General features: G+C 38.6%; 3 protein-coding genes across 4 annotated transcripts in view; all 3 read right to left on the reverse strand.

Annotated features, from left to right (window-relative positions):
• Nucleotides 1-842, reverse strand: part of LOC104818128 (short-chain dehydrogenase reductase 3c-like) — a 1,341-nt gene extending 499 nt beyond the window's left edge. The window contains exons 1-2 of the mRNA XM_010547584.1: nucleotides 762-842; nucleotides 3-654 (exon numbers count right to left, since the gene is read on the reverse strand). Coding sequence (XP_010545886.1) covers nucleotides 3-654; nucleotides 762-775 — 666 coding nt within the window. The 5' untranslated portion in view covers nucleotides 776-842. The remainder of the gene's footprint in view (nucleotides 1-2; nucleotides 655-761) is intronic.
• Nucleotides 843-1,959: 1,117 nt separating this feature from the next.
• On the reverse strand, nucleotides 1,960-8,979 carry LOC104817905 (xanthine dehydrogenase 1). The gene is made up of 14 exons (XM_010547280.1): nucleotides 8,705-8,979; nucleotides 8,027-8,126; nucleotides 7,838-7,946; nucleotides 6,246-7,739; nucleotides 5,859-6,101; nucleotides 5,309-5,623; nucleotides 4,637-4,876; nucleotides 4,131-4,415; nucleotides 3,816-4,037; nucleotides 3,453-3,614; nucleotides 3,148-3,282; nucleotides 2,765-3,001; nucleotides 2,502-2,675; nucleotides 1,960-2,410 (listed from the first exon to the last, which is right to left on the reverse strand). The coding sequence occupies exons 1-14, from the start codon at nucleotides 8,838-8,840 to the stop codon at nucleotides 2,168-2,170; spliced, it is 4,095 nt and encodes a 1,364-aa protein (XP_010545582.1). The 5' UTR covers nucleotides 8,841-8,979; the 3' UTR covers nucleotides 1,960-2,167.
• A 3,080-nt stretch (nucleotides 8,980-12,059) lies between these two features.
• LOC104817906 (1-acyl-sn-glycerol-3-phosphate acyltransferase 3) lies at nucleotides 12,060-15,191 on the reverse strand. 2 transcript variants are annotated; one of them, XM_019202982.1, is made up of 12 exons: nucleotides 15,048-15,191; nucleotides 14,871-14,953; nucleotides 14,415-14,537; nucleotides 14,146-14,185; nucleotides 13,988-14,061; nucleotides 13,748-13,807; nucleotides 13,582-13,659; nucleotides 13,329-13,487; nucleotides 13,108-13,233; nucleotides 12,757-12,849; nucleotides 12,582-12,668; nucleotides 12,060-12,470 (listed from the first exon to the last, which is right to left on the reverse strand). In XM_019202982.1, exons 2-12 carry the CDS (start codon nucleotides 14,949-14,951, stop codon nucleotides 12,249-12,251), a joined length of 1,143 nt encoding a protein of 380 aa, XP_019058527.1. In that variant the 5' UTR covers nucleotides 14,952-14,953; nucleotides 15,048-15,191; the 3' UTR covers nucleotides 12,060-12,248. The 2 variants fall into 2 exon arrangements, with proteins under 2 accessions (XP_019058527.1, XP_019058526.1); XM_019202981.1 differs by having other exon boundaries at nucleotides 14,871-15,191.
• Nucleotides 15,192-15,210: the final 19 nt, after the last annotated feature.

Genomic DNA, 15,210 nt, shown 5'->3' on the forward strand with positions numbered 1-15,210 from the left:
GCCTTCAACACCAAGCCCTTGAGATTCCCCGCGGCGGCGCAGTACTCCTCCACGTACTTTCCGGCGGCCGGGTCGCCTCCCGTGCTCATCCCCGTCACCACCGCGAACGGCGCGATCCCGTTAACCCTAATCCCGTACTTCCCCAGCTCGCCGCATGCTGACATCACCAACCCCACCAGCCCATGCTTCGACGCCGTGTACGCGTGTGGGCCCGAGCCGGCGATCTCGGCCAGCACGCTCGTGGTGCAAATGATCGAGCCGCGGGTCCCGTGGTCAACCATGGCGCGGGCCGCGTGCTTGATGAAAGCGGCCGAGCCGCGGAGGTTGACGGCCATGGTTCTGTCGAGGCGGTCGAGGTCAAGGTCGAGGAAGCTCTTGAAGGGTTCCATGACTCCGGCGTTGCTGAAGAGGACGTCGAGCCGTCCGTGCTTTTGGACAGTGAACTTCACGGTGTCTTCGACCTGCGACACGTCCGTCACGTCGCAGCGGTGGTACGTGGCTTGCTCTTCGCCTATCGAAACGGCGACGTTTTTGCCCATCTCGTCCTGCACGTCTACTATCACTACCCGAGCTCCGTTTTCCACGAACAATCTCGCCGCCTCGGCTCCTATGCCGCTCGCTCCGCCGGTTATAATTACTACTTTGCCCTCCAATCTGTTGGAAATTTCCTTTTTATAATTAATTTAATCACACATATATAGTTATGTATGTACGTATGTATGCATGTGTGTATGTATGTATGTACAAGTGTGAGAACTTGCCTGCGTCCAGACATTGTTGCCACTTCGAGTTTAAGATATGCGACTGTGCTTTTGATAGACTATATTTTCTCTCAATGGTCGAATCTTGCACTTCTCTGTGTATGTCTGAATGTATACTATATATACAGAGCCACCTCAGAAATTGGAGGGCCCACACACAATTTTATAAATAATTAATTATAAAATTGATTAGTATATGGGATTTGTTATAAATAATGTCTTTTTTTTTAATATAAAACAATTATCATCTCTTTTCATTTAAATATTACATTATTAAAAAGCGATCTTTTATTTTTAAATATGATTATTTATATTATATTTAATAGAATTACATTTAAAATTTTATAAATTTAAATATATTTTATAAAATATAAAACTTTTAGAAATTAATTTTTATATATATATATATATATTACACAGGGTCCGAAAATGATTGACAATTATAGATCATTTGTGTACGTGGGTTTGAGTTAGGAATGGATCCGTTCGGTTTTTTCAGTTTTGCAAAAATAGGTACCAATCGGTTTTTATATTATGTTCGGTTCGGTTCGGTTCCGGATTTTATTAAAAAAAGATAGGTAAAGTACCGTTTTTTCGGTTCGATTCGATCCGATTTCAAAGTACCGAACCGAAATGACTACCCTAGTTTGAGTGTTTCCATCTGCACACGTATGTGCTTAGATAAATATCAACGTTTGGTCAAGTTTGAAGTGCTGGGCTTCCACTTTTCTTTGATTACACACTGTTTCATTAAATTGTTTGTCAAAGTTTCTTGCCCAGCAAACAAAGTAACAATTATTTCAATTTTTTTATATGGAAAAAAATCCAAGCTAATTTTCGATTTTAATTTCACCAATACCTCACAAAAATTCTGTAATTTTATTGTACCCTCGTCCATATTTAAATTCATTATATTAAAATTTAAATCAAATCAAAATCTTGCTTATATCGACCCTTAAAAGTTTAATTATAGTCACTATTTTAATAGATATTTGTCAAAATAACCCTTCAAAAAAAAATATTTGAAGACTTCTCTCTTTTTTTCACTATTTAAAAACAAACTTTTTTTTTATAAAAATGAGATTATTTGATAGAACTCTTTACGTTACAAACTTTGTACAATAGAGCCGTTAGGACATTTTTACCCCTCTATTGTTTTATCATGACGCGTGATTTTGTATGACTTCCATGCCAATCATGAATAACGAACCATTCATATGCATTATATAGACCATGCCGGTTCTACATGCCATGTATCAATTACAAGACTGACCGTGCCATCTACATGACCGTTCATAATTACGAGACTCATCACATCAACTTGCATGATATTCGTGTATGAGATCATCCATGACCGAAGAATTGACTCATGACCATCGTGCAGTAGAGAGACCAAAGGAAAGAGATCAAACGCTAAGTTTGGGATGGAAACCGGAAGAGACAAAGGGAGAGGAGAAGTCGTCGAGACAAGCCATCCTGATACGCTCGGGAGTGGCCGGACTGTCCAGAGGAAACCATTCCTTGAGTCCCACCTCGGCCCGAGCCGCTCTAATGGCGTCCTTTATCCCGAAGAAGACGGCTGACGCCAGGAAGAACGGAGGCTCTCCCACCGCCTTCGATGAATGTATCGCCTTCACGTTCGGGTGACCCTTTTTCCGAGACAGGTTTCAAAGTAATAAGATCAGATCACTCAGCCTTGAACATCGACAACGATCCTGCAATAAAATCAAAGTGTTGTACCTTCAGGAGGGAAACTTTGAATTTGAACGGAATGTCGTTGACCGACGGGATCTTGTAGTTTCCGGGTCCAGCTGTGAATAAGGTTCCGGGTCGGATCCATCGGTGAGCTGCATCTCCCCATTTGAGTTCTTCCAGAGCTACCCAGCCCAGCCCTTGTATGAATGCTCCTTCTATCTGCAATGGTGAATTACATGAGAGTTTCTTCAATCCATTTGATTTGTAAGAAGAGAAATGTTTACTACAGAGCTGAAAAGAGGTTGCACCTGTCCGACATCAATGGATGGGTTGAGAGAATATCCGAGGTCCAAGATAACGTCGGCTGTTCTCGTATGAAAATCACCTGTCAATGTATCGATCTCGACTTCCGCAAAGGCCGATCCGTACGTGTAGTACCTAAACGCAGTCCCTTTTCCAGTTTTCCAGTCAAACCCGATATCGGGCACGATGTGGAACCCGTGGGCAGATAGGTCTATCCGTTGTAAATGACACGCACTTGCCAGCTACACAACATAACCAGAAAAGTAAATGACTTTCTCATCAACTGTTAACTAGTGATTTTCTTTTCGCGGGTGTACAATTCCAAATGCGGGTGCGAGTGTTTGGGTATGGATATAAACGGAAGCTGGTTCAGGAATAGTGTATATACCTCGGCAAAAGAGCTGAAATTGTGCTTAGATGCAACAGGCTCCATTCTCGCTTTTATCTGCTCACAAGCATCCAAAACTGCAGCACCGTACATATCAGAACTCGCAGAAGCAGCGGTCGGAGATGCATTCGGAACCTATGACAGATCAAAGAGACAGTTTTAAGAGATCAAGACCAGACCAAGGAATCAACGAGGTAAAAGCTTAATGGCATTACATACCAAGTTCTGACGAGAAAACAGAAAACAGGTTCGGATTATCACTCATGAAATGGTATCATAACATTGTCAGGGATTTGTGATTATACCTTGTCGGTGCTTGTTTCCGAGATATATACCGAACTCAGGGGAATGCCAAAGGCAGTGGCCGCGATTTGGGCAACTTTGGTATGTAATCCTTGCCCCATCTCCACACCGCCATGCGTAACTAAAACTGTCCCGTCGGTGTAAACATGAACAAGAGCACCTGCCTATAAAATCAGATACTTTGCAAGCTTAGCCATCGGTCAGATTTCTGACAGTCATCCCTTAACAGCTACAAGATGTCAGAAAGCAGATGAAAAATATGAAGATAAGCTATTTCCTTCCGCAGTGATTCTTCCTTTTTTTGTTAATAACTCGAAAGATAAACTAAAACTGAAAACGCATTATTTGCCTCACAGTTGAATCACCTGATTCAAGAACTTTGTGGTAAAGGAAATGCCGAATTTCGTGGGAACCATAGCTATCCCACGCTTTTTCCACCGATTGTCCCGATTAAACTCATCAACTTCTCTACGGACTTTTAAAAAATCGCAGGATGTTTTCAGCTCAGCCCACAGTTGATGCAGCGTACAGTACTCAAGTCTCTGGCCGTAATGCGTAATCGATCCTTCAACTTGGAAATTCATCTCCTAAAAATTCACGTAATTTGAATAAGAAACAGATTTAAACACTTTGCCAAGAACTGATGACCAAAAATATATAAAGGAGCATAAAAAACTCACTTGTATTTCTTCCGGGCTTTTATCGAGTTCAGCGGCTATTCTCTGCATCCAGTTCTCGGTAATAAGCATGCCTTGGGGCCCTCCAAACCCTCGGAAAGCGGTGTTACTGGGAAAATTAGTAAAGCAAACCTTCCCTACGATCCTCATGTTTGGAATCTCATAAACATTATCCGAGTGAAACATGGCACGTTCGACAACAGAAAGGGAAAGATCCAGAGAGTTTCCACCATTATTGTAGATTTCAAGATCCAAAGCCAACACCTTCCCCTCATTCGTAAACCCGACCTGTAATATTATCCCATCCAACTAAATCCAATATACAGATGGAAAGATGAATATCAAATAGGAAAAAAACCAATAGAAAATGACTATTTTGTCTGCCTAACAGTTTAATCTAGCTCGTTTTCTTCGTTCCGTTGGCAGATTTCAGTCATTTCCAACTTATCGTTCCTGGGAATAGATGGAGACAATTAAGAAAGAGTTCTATGTGAGGAAACAAAGGTTACCTTGTATTTTCCCAGAAAACTATGACGGTGACCAGTTATCATCATGTCCACATCTCTGTCCAATATAAGCTTCACTGGCCGATTCAACAGATAGGAAGGAACAGAAGCAACCGCAGCAACGAAACCCGACCTCGTCTCCTTACCACCAAAGCCACCACCAATTCGCTTGGTTTTGCAAACCACTTTAGACATCGGAAGACCAAGAACACGAGAAACATACTGCTGGTGCTTTTGAGGAGCCTACACGCACATACATATATATTAAATCAATATTTTAATGCTGAAACATCACATGTCACATGAAAACTACAACTTATTTTTATGCCTTCACAAATTTCTGCTGAATAGTTTATGGGCAAATCGAAATTGGTTTCAGAACCCCAGATTCACATGAATTCGATTTACAACAACAACAACAACAACACCTCTTTCCCAAATTCATTTGGGATCGGCCGCATGAATCCTTCTTCTTCACTCATTTCGATCTCAGGTTAACTCTTTCAGAATCTGCAACACTTCCAAATCGGTCCCTTGTTCATAATATATGAAGTGACTTTTCCTTATTCATAGACTGATTCCATAAAGCAGAAGTGATTTTTTTTATGAAAGCTATGCCGTAACAATCAAGAATCTAGGACAGAACAAGAAGTTAAACTAAAGGAATGTGCTTACTTGAGTGGAAGAGACCATATGAACCTCGCTGCCACCGTCCACTGTCCAAACCAAACTACCATGAGGCTCCAAGTAAAAATGCTCTTGACCACCCATTTGAACCTCTCCCTCTATTATCCGATCACATTGACCAGATTCAAAACACAGCTCCACATCTCCTTTTCTTAACCATTTCTCTGTGTTGGGATGAAAGCTTTTAGCATCAATAGCCTCCTTGATTGATAATATGGCCGGTAATTTTTCATACTCTACATGAACTTTTCCTGCTGCCGTTTTTGCATTTTCATGAGTATCTGCAACAACCACTCCAATGACCTGAAAAAATATGAGTTGATGAATAAAATGGAAAACACCGAAAGCTATATATCTAACAAAACAACTGGCACGCAAATGAAAACTAACATTTAGTCTTGGTGATCTATAAACAATGGCCATGTTACTCTTTCTTGATATTTGATGTTGTCTATATCGCTTTCCTTACCATACAGAGTGTGACACAAGAGTTAATGATAAACTGTAAGAAAGTGAAAGAATTTTTTTTCCTCCTTACTTGGCCAACACATGTGACCACATCAGTAGCAAATAGTTCTTCATCAGCGACAATTGGTCCAATCTTATTGTTTGCAGGGACATCTTTGGCAAGAAACAGACCAGCAAAACCAGGTGAAGCTTTAGCTGCTGCATCATCTACTGCTAGAATACGGGCATGAGGCACTTTGCTTAGTACTAAGGCAGCATGCAAGGTATTAGGAGGCACTGGTATATCATCAGTATATTCAGCCTCTCCAGTTACCTACATGAAAAACACAAGCTGCTCTGTTACATTTTTACGGCACAACTAGCAGCATAACCAAAGAATAAAATTGAAAACATGAAGACATTATGGCCAATTATTAAAATCATACCAGAAAATACCAAATTTTTCAATGGAACATACCTGCATTTTCGCTGAAAGATGAATCTCTGATGAGCCAACAGATGTCCCCTGCTTTACTGTTTCATAGTCTTGACATCCGATTCTAGATGGCCGAGAAACCGGTTGCACAGCTGAAAAATGGGAAGGTGGAATGCTCTCTACTGCCGGTCTTACAATAGAAATCTGATGAGAAACCCATAAGAAGAATTTAAAGAAGAAACTGAGTGTCAGAGAATTCCGGAACTCCACCATTCCACCAGGAGCATCTTCCCTGATTAAAACATCGTTCTGTATGACTTTCAGAGCATCTTGCAGAAGATCATAATTCCAAACCTTTCCAATCAGAAACTCTTTAGTCTTTCTTGCACAAAAAGAAAGAGCAGCCACACCGCCATAAGCGATTGATGCATCAGAAACGATCAGCTCTTGGCCTTTCTCTTCAAGAAAGACACGCATTCCAGCATTGACGAGAGCAATATCATCATCCCTTCGATGGGCCTGCTTAAATTCTTTCACATACTCCAAGGGCCTTGTCCATGGTAGGAATACGGACAGCAAAATCTCGTTTCTCCGCAGATCCACACTACGGTAGCCAATGAAGAAATCTTCCGCAAGTACAGTCCTAACGTTCTTCTCATCGTCAATTACCCTAAATTCTGCGCTCGAAGACATCCAGAGAGGATTCAAATCAGATATCGGACTAGCTGTACAGATATTCCCTCCAACACAAGCAACATTTCTTATTTGTGTCCCGGCAAACCACTTCAGCTGCTCAACAAAAGCTTTGCAGGCTGATGTTTCATGGTCCGGACGCTCCTTTATGACACTCCTGAACAATCTTAGGAGTTCAGACAGTCTCACAGCAGAACCGATCTCGATTCCGTTATCATCAACATGCAACACATTGAGTTCTGGGATTTGAGCAACAGATATCAGCACCCAGTATTCTAACCCCTTCAATCTCATCTCTATTCCAACCTCTGTATTACCTACCAGTAGTTTTGCATCTGGGTATTTTGCTTTAATCTCGAGCAATTGCTGCAGTCTTACAGGTCTGTACCAGATAAGACCTCTGGCTCCAGTAAGCTTTAATGGAGCTGTTTTTCTCAACGAAAGTTCGGGAGGAAAGATAAGCTCCTTATCTACATACTTGCTCCCATCTATATCACTAAATGAGACAGGTCGATACCTGTTGCTGTCACAAATGGCTGTGGCATTTTTTGCTTTCGATCCACATGAACAAGGCTTACCAGTAGACGGGCAAATATTTTGTCCATCTTGAAGGCTAAGTGAAGGTAAACCAGAGTACAAAGCATCATCAGTTTTTGCAAAAACCCGGAATGCATCGATAATCGGTCTGTAACCAGTACAACGGCATAAATTTCCTGCAAGGCATTCTTCAATCTCCTCTTCTGAAGGCGGGTTTTTGCTTGACCTCAATAAAGCATACATTGACATGATAAACCCAGGAGTACAAAACCCACATTGGGAGCCATGCAGAGATGCCAATGACTTCTGAGAGAATATGGATCAAACACTGGGCTTTAACACCGAATATTTTCTACAAACGATAAGAACTACATCGTACAAGAATCACTGAGAAAGAAAATTACCTGAACTGGGTGCAAGCCAAGTTTACGATTCCCAACCCCTTCAATGGTGATTACATGCATGCCTTCCACAGAATAGAGAGGAGCCAAACAAGCATTAACAGCATAATGCCTACACCAAATTCCTAATAAGCTTGACAGAAAGACCTAACTGATGCAAATAAACGGACAGGAAGAGAAAAAGAGACCCACAAACATGTCTTTGATCTTCTGTCATAATTGGAGATCATCACTGTGCAAGCCCCACAACCACCTTCGCCACATCCCAGCTTTGTCCCGGTTAGTCCTACATCTAGTGGACAGAAGAAACAACTGTAAGTCAAAAACCTTGAGAACATCCAGAAGAAAGCTGATCTGCACAGGCCATACACCAATCTCACTCTTAGCATAGTCTTACTGAAATGGAGTTCAATCATCTTCCAGTTTAAGATGTCTCAAGAGATTGTGGATCAAACATAATTTCAATTTGTGAAATTCCAGTATCTAATCCATCAAATATACATCACTGAAGCTCTAAAACTTACACCTTGAAATGTAAAATCATGTGAATCTGTATGTACATGCCTTGATGGGAAGCTAGTAAGAAAATTCAACATCAAATTGATTTCAAATTATAATTTCCTGGGCATAGAGGCAGCTCAAGAAAGAGGGAAAATTCAGTATTTTTTTCCCTTTAGCCTAGTGACCAATTTAATATCCACATGCAGGATTGAACATGGATATGTCAGCATCCTAGCTTAAACCATTAGCCCACATGACTCGATGAACAGAATAGTACTTTTTCATCACTCCAACACCAGAATCCAAGGATTTTCTCGGGAACCAAACAGGAGAAACAAAAAAAATGTAATAAAGGATCGTGTTGTAAACCTCTGAGGTATTCGAGAAGCGTCATATGAGCCAAACCATCGGGAAGAACCCTACGGACGCCATTGACGTACAAGATCGCCTCCATGGATTTTCCCTCAATTTGCTCCGTCTCTTCGTCGTTCTTCAGCGAGCCCATGTCTGGATTTCGTATTTTGAATTCTGGGTTTGATAAAACGACTCGGATTTCGTATTGGGAACGGGAAAAAGAACTGGGCTCGACCTCTATAGGTATTGGAGAAGAAGAAGTTGAAGACGCTAAGTCAAACGGTACAAGATCGGTACAAGAGCCAGAGGAAGAAATGAACTCTGGTTTTCTCTTATTAGTAAAAATAGTTTTACAAAATTACCAAACAAATATTTAAACTATAAAATTTTTATATAAATATCTTAATTTTCATATAAAATCTTAATTTTTCAGAACATATATAAAAATATTTATATTTTTAAAAATCTCTCAAATAAAATAAAACTTTAAATATAATCTTAAATTTTCAAAACTTATATAAAAATATTTATATTTTTAAAAATCTTCTAAATAAAATAAGGCGTTAAACAAGATTAAATCATCAATTTTTGATAAATTTTGTTATAAATTAAATGCGGTTAATAAATTTTAATTTTATTTAGAAGATTTATAAAAATTTAAATATTTATATAGAAATTTTATAATTAAAATATTGATTTAAAGTTTTTATAAAAATTCAATTATTTATATACGATGTTATTATTATTATCCATTATAGTTAATATTTTTTTTTATAATAGTTTGTACATGAGGTATTTGAATCGAACAACACCTTGTGTTTAGGGATATCAATATAAGTTGAGTTATCTAGGTTGATCCAACTCAACCCGATTATTGATCCAAATGGATTTAACCTATTTAAGTAATTTTTTTAAATGGGTTAAATAGGTTTTAACCCATTAAATCCATTAAACCAACTGCATCATCAACATAAATTCATTAAACTCATTATATATATCATTATATATATGTAACTAAAACTATTATATATATATATATATCTAAAACTATTATATATAAATATCTAAATAGTAATATATGTATATCTATATACACATGTATGCATATGCGAACCAAAAATATGCAAATCCAAATATTTGGGTACCGTTTCCAAAACAAATCGAAAAATTTGGTATCGTTTCGAAACGAACCGAAAAAAATCGGTACTATTTTCGAACTGAACCGAAAAAGTGATAGTCTTCAAATTGAAAAAATCGAAATCGTTTTCGAACCGAACCGAAAAACTCGTTACCGTTTTCGAAACGAACCAAAAAACTCGGTACCATTTTCGAAAAATACCTAAAAAATCGAAATCGTTTCCGAATCGAACTGAAAAACTCGGTACCATTTTCGAACCGAACCGAAAAAGCGATACCGTTTTCGAACCGAAAAAATCGAATCGTTTTTGAATCGAACCGAAAACCTCGGTACCGTTTTCGAACCGAACTAAAAAACTCGGTACTGTTTTCGAAACGAACCAAAAAACTCGGTACTGTTTTTGAAACGAACCGAAAAAATCGATTTCATTTTCGAATCGAACCGAAAAAATCGATATCATTTCCAAATCGAATCATTCAAAAAATTGAATGGTAACATTTCTAAATAATCGAATCGAATCTGATCGAATTTTAAAAAATTGAAAAAAAAACGAAAAAATGTCTTAAGACAATATACATTTTTCTTAATAAAAATCGATTAGTATATATTTCTATAGAATTAAATGATCAAATATTCACTCTTATTTTATATATGTATATATATTTATAACTATATTTGTATATAAATCCGAACTATCAATCTTTGAAAATTTCCGAATGGTCTGTACTACAAAAATGGACGTTTTTACATTCTTAAAAAAACATTAGCTATATAATTTATTAAACATATTTTATTTGATATTTATTACAATAATTCATCCATTAGTGATTACAAACAAAAAATATCAAATATCAAATTTAATCCAAAAAATATTCTACTCTGAGTTTGAATATTTTTATAAATTCATTCTATAATAATATTTCATTCATATGATTAAATTTAAGTTTATATTTTGATGAATATTTTATTTTGATATTAAATCTAAATTATCTTATTTTATTTATAGAAAATTATAAATTTACCAAAAATAAATAAATCTAAGTTTTTTTGTTATATTCCATGCGTACTGTTTCCTTTGCAGCGAAAAACGTAATATCAAATATCCGTAAGGAAACTATTTATTTGCATGACAAAATAAGAATATTAACTACCACATAAGTGAAGAGAACACAACTAGTGATATCAAATGGGTACACCCATCGATCTAATAATAATAATGGATTGGATCGATCCATTAAATCTGTTTAAACTAGGGATGTCAAAACGAGTCGAGCTTGCGAGCCGGCTCGAGGTTGGCTCCTTTTTTACCGAGCCGAGTCAAGAATATCTGAACCCAAATAAAAATGGGCTGAGTGAGCCAGCTCGCCACGAGCCGAGCCCAAACGAGCTGGCTCGGCTGGCTCGCGAGCTGGAGTAAAAAAAAATTTTACGTTGAAACTTGAAAATGTTGATATTGTTGGTATGATATTTTGATTTGGAGATAATTTTTTATGTATAGATTCGGATGGATTAGGATCTGAAAATGGTTTTTTGTACATGGATGGATTATGATTTTATCTATTTGAAAATGATTTTTTGTATATGAATTGTGATTGTGAATATAAGTATGATTTGGATGTATTGGTATGTTCTTTTTATGTTGATATATCATTTGGATATGATTTTATATAATTTGATATGATTTTTTTAGGTATTTAGAAAAATATGAGCCGGCTCGCGAGTTAAGCGACTTGGACTGAGTCAGAAATTTTCTGGCCCAAATAAAAATGGGCTTAACGAGCTGGGCTGAAAATGAGCTGGCTCGAAACGAGCTGGTCCGAGCTGGTCTGAGCCGGCTCGTTTGACATCCCTAGTTTAAACCCATAAATTAGATTTTGTAGTTAGAGTTCGGTTTTTATTTAAAAAAAAATACATTTTATTTTTAGTTTTTTTATATCTAACAATGTAATAATTTTTTAAAAAAATCTTATTAATATATGTATATTTATTTTCAATATCAAAGCTGATTCTACCAATTAGGCTGTTTTAGTGGATAAGAAATCAATATCACATTCTACGGATTTCGAGATTTAATTAATTAAACAACAATTATGGTTCCATTTTTTTTTTAAAAAAAAGAGATGCCACATTGTGGATTAGTTGGGATCTGATCACACCACAAATAATAGCATATCCAGAATATTAAAAAAACAAAAGGCCACATTAACAGCAATAATAACAATAATACTATCATTAGTCATATCATTGAATCAATTAGGAAAAAATAAAAAATACAATCCACAAAAAAAAAGAGATAGTAACATTGAATTAATTAGGGGAAAAAAACTTTTACCAATAAGGAAAAAAAAATCAAAATCATTTAGACATTCTGTAAAAGCAAAAAAAAGTCAAACCTTCTGATTGGGCTAGAGGCTTCTCAGGTTACGCAGGGAGAAGCTGTTCTTGAGCAGGATCATGCACGTCTCTCTTTGCAGGAGTTGAACGCTCTGAATCTGAAGACTGAATGAGAACTTGCATCATTATCGTCGTTACAACCAACAAGAAAGCCGATAAACAGATGATTTTCCACGAGGCCACGGTGGAAAGCCACTGCAGAAGCTTGAACCCGCCGAACACGAGGAGACTGAACCAAGTTGTGAACACCTGTTTTTCGGACAACAAGAACATAGACACAAGGTTTCAAAATGAAGCATTTCATCAAAGCACTGTCTGATAAGTGAACGAAGGATTCAAAAGCTCAGAGTTTGTCCGTACAATCAATGGCTTAACTGGGCGGCCGATATCGTGAACGTTCAGGTCACTGAACGCGTCCTTGGTGAAATATGTCTCGAGTTGAACGTCCTGATGATCGCGGGGAAATGATTAGTTCCATCCGTAACAAAAGGGAAAGATTGATTCTTTTTTTTGTGTGCAGAATGGTTATTGTTACCTTGGTGATGAACAAATCTCTGCACCATTGTGCAATTCCATCTGAAGTTTCTGGCAATTCGCTCATCTTGTGCCGTCTGATCTGCAGGTTTACCTTCAAGCAAAGAGGGTTTCTTATAACATTATAACAAAAAAACGCGACAAATGGGTTTGTTTTCTGCGTGAGAACCATTACGGATTCGTTTCGAATCTTCGGTTGATCAAGAATCGAGACAGAAACAAGTCAGACTTTTTGTTCTGAAGACACGAACTAAGCCAAGAGATGTTCATCGAACTCCTTGAGTAGATTTAACGAAACAAAAGCAGGCAAAAGATACCGAATTTGTCTGTCGGGTTCGGTAACGGTTCCTACCTCGGAGGACTGGCCGCTAAATATCCTAAGCAGTGTCGGTGAAGGCTGTGTCCTCGGAACTGCTAATGTGCAGTCATATATCGCCGGGACGAAAGACCGCATGTGAGTTACCGCCGTAACAAATCCCTGATTGCAAATACCGAAATCAAGACTTTCAAGAATCGCAAATTCGGATAAAAAAACTGACGAACGAGGCGAGGGTCGTTTAGGGGAAAACCCGCCTTGGTACGAGGAATCAAGACATTGCGAGGAGATGGTAAGCCTCTAGAAGAGGCGTACTCTTTAGCAGCTTCGAGCTTCTGCTGGGTGAAACGAGTCCCTTCGACGAAAAGAGCTAACCAAAACGGTGTCGGAAAGTTCTCCAGTTGCTTTAAACCTGTCTGAAAACGACATCCAAATCATATTCTGTCATGAGCAGAGGAACAAGTAATGGCAAGGAAACGGAAACGGGACGGGACGACATAGAAGCAGCACCTTCAGAGTGGTTTCGTCTTTAGACCAGCTTCTTTCCAGGAATATGTACTCCGAAAACCACATCGACCAACCTATGATCTGCACTGTGGCATTTCAGTGCATGCGAAACACGGGAACATTCGGTGGGCATACAAGAAAATTTGCAGAAGACCAAAGAGAAACTCACTGGAAGGTACTTAGCTTCTTTCTTCATCATGGCTAGCGAGCTTCCGAGACAACCTGCACGCTGTGATAGCATTAATATCTTATCAGAAAACGCAGAGATATCAAAAGTTCAGAAGAGGAGATTATCAAAAAGCGTATGGAGTGACAGGAAAAGTATGAGCTTCTTAAGATTCCGACAGGCAAGAAAGAAAACTCGGGTTTCGACAGAAATTTGTTAGATGATGGAGAAAGAGGAACAGACCTGAGCCAAGACCCAGCCGATAAGCCAGTCGATGTCGCTTCGATGATTGCAAATGAGGAGAGCATGTTCTTTCCCTGCAGTTTGTACAAAACAAGAAGCCGAGATCATTCACTGTCGGGGGACCCGTACGAGATTTTTCGCCAGCATTATCGTCTCACCGAGTGACTCTAGAGTTTCTGCATCGATGTACAGATTAACCTGCAGCAAGAACAAGGTTGTCAAGATCAGTAGTTCTTGTACTTTTTTCTCCTGGGCCATTCGGTCATATTCTTTGAAATGGTTTTTCTTGGTGTCTGGCTACGACAGGACAAGACATGTAATCTTGAACTGAGGTGTTCTTATGGCACATTCGACATTACGATCGTTACGAAACCGAACAGAACCAAACTGGAAGATCAGACATTAGAAAGAGAAAACAATGAACAACCTTGGTAGCAGCCCACCAATCAACGAGCCATATAAGCTGCATCCATAGTAACTCGACGACTGCTTTGTTTATTCTTCTGTACAAATTCCTCGAGATTGGGAGAACAATGATGACGAGGACCACCTGTACCGACAGAAAACATACATACAACCCATTTGTATAACTTTTGATTTCTTGTCCAATGAAAACCAGTCCAAAGATTTTGCCGTGAAAAAGACAACGTCGAATCTCAAGAAATCGAAACAAAAAAACAAAACCCAAAACTACAAAGACAGGGATCTTCATGTGTGAACAGAATCAGACACCATTTCAAGAATGAAAGCGTCATCCTGATCAAATTTGAGGGATTCGACGGTGTGAATAGGTTTGATACAACGCCAGATCCTTGAAGGAAACAAACAAAAAAGAGAGAGAGAGAGAGAGAGAGAGAGAGAGAGAGAATGAAATTGAAATGACCTGAATAATGTTGACGATGAGGCCTGAGACCAGGAAGAGCACGCCCAGGGGAACAAAGACAATAGCAGCGGGGATCGCCATGGCTGGGAGAGAAAGTTTATGACAACGACATAAGGATGTTTTGCTGTCTGTTTTTTCCCCTTCGAATTTCTTTTTGGGATCAGAGAAAATTATTACTGCCAATGGTTACAGGAGCACGTTTCAAGCGCCATATTTAGCTCCCTCTCTCTCTCCCTCCCTCCCTTTATGTGGCACAAATTATATTATATAGTTGACAGAACACATGCAGTCATGTGGGCGTGTATTGCTTCCTCACCAATATGCTCTGCAGGAGTCAGCA

This window comes from Tarenaya hassleriana, unplaced genomic scaffold (genome assembly GCF_000463585.1).
Source record: "Tarenaya hassleriana unplaced genomic scaffold, ASM46358v1 Cleome28, whole genome shotgun sequence".
NCBI lineage: Eukaryota > Viridiplantae > Streptophyta > Magnoliopsida > Brassicales > Cleomaceae > Tarenaya > Tarenaya hassleriana.